This window comes from Melospiza melodia, chromosome 7, assembly GCF_035770615.1.
Source record: "Melospiza melodia melodia isolate bMelMel2 chromosome 7, bMelMel2.pri, whole genome shotgun sequence".
Classification (NCBI taxonomy): Eukaryota; Metazoa; Chordata; class Aves; order Passeriformes; family Passerellidae; genus Melospiza; species Melospiza melodia.
This window is the reverse complement of record NC_086200.1, coordinates 10,619,688-10,625,488: the sequence shown is the minus strand read 5'-3', so window position 1 is coordinate 10,625,488 and position 5,801 is coordinate 10,619,688. Positions and strand designations below refer to the sequence as shown.

At 55.4% G+C, this 5,801-nt stretch overlaps 1 protein-coding gene across 1 annotated transcript; it reads right to left on the bottom strand.

Moving 5' to 3' along the window:
* Window positions 1-1,885: 1,885 nt before the first annotated feature.
* On the bottom strand, window positions 1,886-5,414 carry LOC134420500 (olfactory receptor 14L1-like). Its single transcript, XM_063160660.1, has 4 exons — window positions 5,201-5,414; window positions 4,379-4,515; window positions 2,846-2,891; window positions 1,886-2,214 (listed from the first exon to the last, which is right to left on the bottom strand). The coding sequence occupies exons 2-4, from the start codon at window positions 4,420-4,422 to the stop codon at window positions 1,936-1,938; spliced, it is 369 nt and encodes a 122-aa protein (XP_063016730.1). The 5' UTR covers window positions 4,423-4,515; window positions 5,201-5,414; the 3' UTR covers window positions 1,886-1,935.
* Between the last annotated feature and the right edge of the window lie 387 nt (window positions 5,415-5,801).

Here is a 5,801-nt window from a genome sequence, read left to right as displayed (position 1 = left end):
TGGCCAGCAGGAGCAAGGCAGGGATTCTTCCCCTGTGCTCAGCAGTGCTTGGGCAGACCCTCGAGTGCTGTTTGCAGTTCTGGGCCCCCAATTTAGGAAGGACATGGAGGAGCTGGGGCATTTCCAGAGAAGGGCAACAAGGCTGGGGAGGGGTCTGGTACACAAGTCCTGAGAGGAGTGGCTGAGGAAGCTGGGGTTGTTTATCTTGGAGAAGAGGAGGCTCAGGGAGACAAGGCAGTGTCAGGGCACAGGTTGGACTTGATAATCTCCAAGGTCTTTTCCAACCTTGCTCATTCTTTGATTCTCTGGAACCACCCTTGGAGCAGTCTCAGGGTGAGCCCTGGGCCTCCTCTTCAGAAGCTCCAGCAGCCCAGGTCCCTCAGCTTCTCCTGCCAGCCCCAAAGCCCATCCTGTCAGTCCTGCAGAGCCTCTGCAGCTCCTCCTCACTGCCCAGAACAGAGAGCCCCAGAGCCAGACACAGCAGCCCAGATGTGCCCCCCTGGCCTGGGGTGCCTCTGGCAAGGGAGCAGCACCAGGCACTGCAGGAGCCTGCAGACAATTCCTGCAGCACTTGTAGGATGATCCTGCTGCCCAAGGGACGTTCCCATGGTGCCAAGTAAGGAACTGCAATGGGGAGTGGGGCCAGAGAGGGAAAGGCAAACAGGGATTGGCTGTTTGCAGGGCAGGGAACAAGGCGGTGTTATAGGAAGAGATTTGTAGTAGGAAGAGTAAAGAAAGCAAAGGTGAAGCCAAGGAAATGCTCAGGGCAGTTTGGGAGTGGCTGCCAGGTTGCCCTGGCTCTGAGCAACAGCGTCTGCAGTGGGACAGGAAACTCCCAGCTGATGGGAACAGAATTTCTGGCTGACTGCAGAGGCCAGGACAAAGCTGAGTGGTTTCCCTGGTGTCCCCCAGCCCTTGCTGGCCCCAGGGGCTGATGGCATTTGTGCTCCCTCAGGTTCATGTCCCCACAGCAACAGCATGGGGGTGCTCCCCCTGCTCTGTGCAATGCAAACAGGGGCTGCTGAGCCAGTGCTGCCGTGTCTGTGCCTGCAAGGATGGGGCACCTGTGTGAGCTGGGGGAGAGGCCAGGGCTGCAGAGGGGGGATGTTGTTGGCAGCTCCATCAGGACGCTCTGGGACGCTGCCCTGGGCTGTGCAGTGCACTGGGGATGGATCAGCCCCTGCTCTGCTGCTCCTTCCCGTCTGCCCCAGGGCCCTTGCAGAGCCCCAGCCATGCTGTTTGCCCCCAGCCTGCCCACGGCCAGCCTGGGGCTGCTCACGGGGTTTTTCTGTGCTGAGCATTGGCCTGGCTGTGTTCTTGAGAGAGCCTGGGCAAGGAGCCTGGAGCCCCCAGGGCCTGGGCTGAGGCATCAGCGCTGCCCCAGCAGTGCCCACGGCCTGTCCCTGCTGCAGCCCCGGCACTGCCACCCCCAGGGCTGTGCCCGGCCCCGAGAGCACTCAGGCCCTGCAGCAACACCAGGGCCACCAGGGCAGCGGGGCAGGGCCACGGCAGCAGCACTGGCAACACCAAGTGCTGCTGCTGCTGCTGGGCACAGCTGCTGTGCCAGCACTGATCTGCCCCCATCTCTGCACACAGACATTGCTGCTGCAGCTCCAGAGAAGGCAACAAAAGTGGGATCTCCAGGGAAAACTTTGCTGGACTGTGGCAGTGAGGAGCTATGTTCTTGATAGCTTAATATGAAATAAATCCTTTATTTCATTTAAAGGTATCCAGAGCACAGCTACTCACTGACACAGTGTACAGGTCACAGTGGACGTGTGGAGAAACAAAATGAGATTTGGCAAAATTGATTGCTTTCATTTAGGGACAACATTAAAAAAGGTAAACAATGAAAAAGTAGCTCCATAATGAAACCAACAAGAAGTATCAAAGACAACTTTTATAACAAATTATTTTCAGAAACTTTCCAGTAGTCTAATGTTTCTTACATTGTCTAGTCATCAGTCTCCAGACTGCAGCCTTCAGCTCCTGGTTCCTCAGGCTGTAGATGAGAGGGTTCAGGGCTGGAGGCACCACCGAGTACAGAACTGACACTGCCACATCCAGGGATGGGAAGGACATGGAGGGGGCCTTCAGGTAGGCAAAAATGCCAGTGCTGACAAAGAGGGAGACCACGGCCAGGTGAGGGAGGCAGGTGGAAAAGGCTTTGTGCCATCCCTGCTCAGAGGGGATCCTCAGCACGGCCCTGAAGATCTGCACATAGGAGAAAACAATGAACACAAAACAACCAAATCCTAAAAAGATAGTAACAGCAAGAAGACCAAGTTCCCTGAGATTAGAGTGTGAGCAAGAGAGCTTGAGGATCTGTGGGATTTCACAGAAGAACTGGCCCAGGGCATTGCCATGGCACAGGGGCAGGGAAAATGTATTGGCTGTGTGCATGAGAGCATTGAGAAAGGCACTGGCCCAGGCAGCTGCTGCCATGTGGGCACAAGCTCTGCTGCCCAGGAGGGTCCCGTAGTGCAGGGGTTTGCAGATGGACACGTAGCGGTCATAGCACATGATGGTCAGGAGGAAATACTCTGCTGACATGAAGAACATAAAAAAAAAGAGCTGAGCAGCACATCCAGAGTAGGAGATGTCCCTGGTGTCCCAGAGGGAATTGTGCATGGCTTTGGGGACAGTGGTGCAGATGGAGCCCAGGTCGCTGAGGGCCAGGTTGAGCAGGAAGAAGAACATGGGCGTGTGCAGGTGGTGGCCGCAGGCTACGGCGCTGATGATGAGGCCGTTGCCCAGGAGGGCAGCCAGGGAGATGCCCAGCAAGAGGCAGAAGTGCAGGAGCTGCAGCTGCCGCGTGTCTGCCAATGCCAGCAGGAGGAAGTACCTGATGGAGCTGCTGTTGGACATTTGCTGGGGCTGAACATGGAGACCTGTTCATGGAGAAAGGACAGTGACAAGTCAGGAGAGGCTGCTTGGAGCCAAACCTGGGCCATTCCCTGTAGCCTGTCCCACTGGGACTCACTCAGCCTTGTTCCTGCTCTGGGAAAACCTTCACCCAGGTCCCTGCCTGGGCTCCAGTTGTGCTGGCTGAGTGTGCCAGGAGCAGCCAGGCCTGTGCATGGGGGCTCTTGAGGAGCCATCTCTGCCCTGCTGCCCTGGGTTTGTGGCCATGTGGCAGAGGGACAAGCCTGGATAGTCAGGATTTTTCAGAGGAATCACTCAGAATGGAGATAGGCTTGGTAGCATCTGCACTCCTAGTTTTTAGGACATGGGTGGCAGGAGCTGGTATAAGGAATTTTTTCCGCCCACAGATCATTCCTGGCTCTCTCAGGTCAGAAATCCCCAGCATTCCTGCTGCACTCAGAGTTCGGCACTGAGAGATGAGAGAGGCAAAGGATTCCCTGTGGCTAAGGGAAGGTGAGGGGCTGGATGGGCTTGTTCCCAGCTGCCCTGGCTTTGCACCATTGGCTGCAATCAGAGCACAATCACACTCCTGGGTCACCTTGGGATAAACCAGACCCTGCCCAGAGCAGAGGGATCCCTGAATGTCTCACGCTCGCTAAAGGTCTCTGGGCAAGGTCCCACCACCCCCTTGTGCCAAGGAAACTCACAGCTCCCTTGGCAAACCCAGCAGCATTTCCTCAGCTGTGGCACCTCTGCAGTTCCCCATGGGACATTCAGGGAACTCCCAGAGGCTCTGGCACAGATTTGCACCCAGGAGGGCAGCTCAGAGCTTGGAAGGGCACAGCAAGGAGATCCCCGGCTGTGCCCATGATGGGATCTCAGGCAGGGGGCTCAGCTCATTCCCCTTTCCCATGGACTGCTTTGCCCACAGCCCCACAGGTGCCAGGGAAGCTTGGACACCCCATTCCCGTGGACAGCCCTGCCTGGCAGGAATGCCAAGGGCAGTGCCTGACTCAGCTGCTGCAAATGCCAGAGCCTCCCTGAGAGCAGCAGATAATAGTGACAATATCAGGGCAGGGCAGAACCAAGAGAAGATGTTGTGGTGCTGTGCCTGAGAGGGCAGGGCAGAGACAGCCGAGCACTCAGGACAGTGTTCCCCTGCCCAGCTGTGCCTGGCACCTCCCGCACACCAACCGTGCCCTCATCCTGCCCCAGCACTGCTCTCTTCAGCCCCCTCTCCTTCCCTGAGCATCTCCCTGGGCCTGGACATTCCCTCCTGAGAGGAGCCTTGTCCCTGCCAGCGCTCACAGAGCCCATCCCAGCCTGTGTGCCCTGGCTGGGGCCCTACAGAAACCTGCCTGTGTGCAGGGCCCTGGCTGGGGCAGGCTCTGTGTGCAGCTGGGCAAGGGCAGCTCAGGAGAGCCCTGCTGGGCCCTGCAGAGGTGATGCTGCTGCTGTCCAGGGCTGAGGAGTGGCTGAGGGCCTTTGGGAGGCTCCCAGCAGAGATACTGACCAGCTTAAGTCACAGTTCTGGAGTCTGTGTAAATGTTCAAACATTCCTTTGATGATCCTGTGTGTCCCTTTCAACTCAGAATGTTCTGTGATTCTGGGATTACAATTCCTGTTCTGCTTCTCTCATCCCCCTGTTGTCTATAATCCAAAGAGAAAAAAAAAACAAAAACCTTGCAGCAGTGTTAGAACAGTAAAGTAAAGTAAAAGCCAGACACATATTGGAAGCTTCCAGGTGTCCCAGTGGGAAAGGGCACACCCACGTCCTGATTTCAACAATTTATTAAGGTTGATAAATAGGATATTTAACAGGAGCATCCAAAAGGAGATTTAGTTTCCCTAGTTACACGCCCCTGGGTCAACCCATTGGAGTAGGTCCAAAGGCTTCTTTGCCTTCACTTTTTATAATGACTGCTCATATTCTGCTAATTCTCAAAACCCAAAATGCTCCTATATGTCCAGTTCCTGGAAGACTATATAGCATTTCAGGACTATATAAAAGAATAGGACTATACAGCATTTTAGGAATATATTTAGACAGTCAGGTTATCAAGAGAAAGATAAGGAAACATACTAGATTTAATTCAGGATTAAAGCTATATAGGAGTATAATAGTGGTTTAATAAAGTTAAGAGTTTAATAGAGTTAAGTAAGGATTATAGTATTGTAACTATATAATAGTAATTTAGAGAGCTATGAATATATAAATATGTAAAAAGTACAAAAAACTTCTTGTCACCACCCCAACATTCCCATCTTTCTCTAAGTAGGAAATTGAAAACACTCTCAGGAAAGCTCCAGAACTTTACAGCAATCCCAGGCTTACCTTCTTTGGGAAGTGTCCTCCGGAGCTGTGCCCAGGCAGGTCTGGAGCTGGGAGCAGCCCTGCCCCACCCAGCCCCTCTCAGCAGCAGCCCCTGCCCTGCTCAGGGTGGCTCCTTCCCCCCACAGCTTCTCTCCAGCGCTGGGAGCAGCTGCCAGGGCTGGCTGAGAGCTGTCCCTGGCAGGCAGCAGAGTCCCTGCCCCAGCACAGCGCCCTGGGCTGCAGGACCCTGCTCTGCAGGGCAGCCCTGGGCACCCCTGGCTGCAGCCCCGGCTGCTCAGCCCTGCAGCAGAGCCTGGCAACAGGAGCTGCCTTGGGCTGTGCCTGGGCTGGGGCAGCAGGGAAAGCCAGCCCTGCCCTGGGGCCACAGCCCTGCCCTGGAGCAGCTCTGAGAGCCCTCCTGAAAGGTCCTCAAAGCTGTGGGATGTGCCAGCTCCAGGAGATCCCTGCAGGAACAGCAGCTTCTCTTCCCAAAGCCAGGGAATGACTGTTTCAAACCTGGGCTGATTTCTGCTCTTGTGAGCCCTGAGTGAGCTCTGCTCTGTGCTCCCAGCCCAGGCTGAGTTTAACCCCTGTGTGCCCCTGTGCTGTGCCCGGGGTGGCT

What these genes read in the sequence shown, in the direction of transcription:
- LOC134420500 (XM_063160660.1), bottom strand. Translation starts at nt 4,422, where the DNA reads ATGTTTGAACATTTACACAGACTCCAGAACTGTGACTTAAGCTG. An exon ending in CAGAACTGTGACTTAAGCTG is followed by an intron (nt 2,892 to 4,378) that starts GTCAGTATCTCT and finishes CTCCATGAACAG; the next exon opens with GTCTCCATGTTCAGCCCCAG. An exon ending in TCCAACAGCAGCTCCATCAG is followed by an intron (nt 2,215 to 2,845) that starts GTACTTCCTCCT and finishes TCCTATGTGCAG; the next exon opens with ATCTTCAGGGCCGTGCTGAG.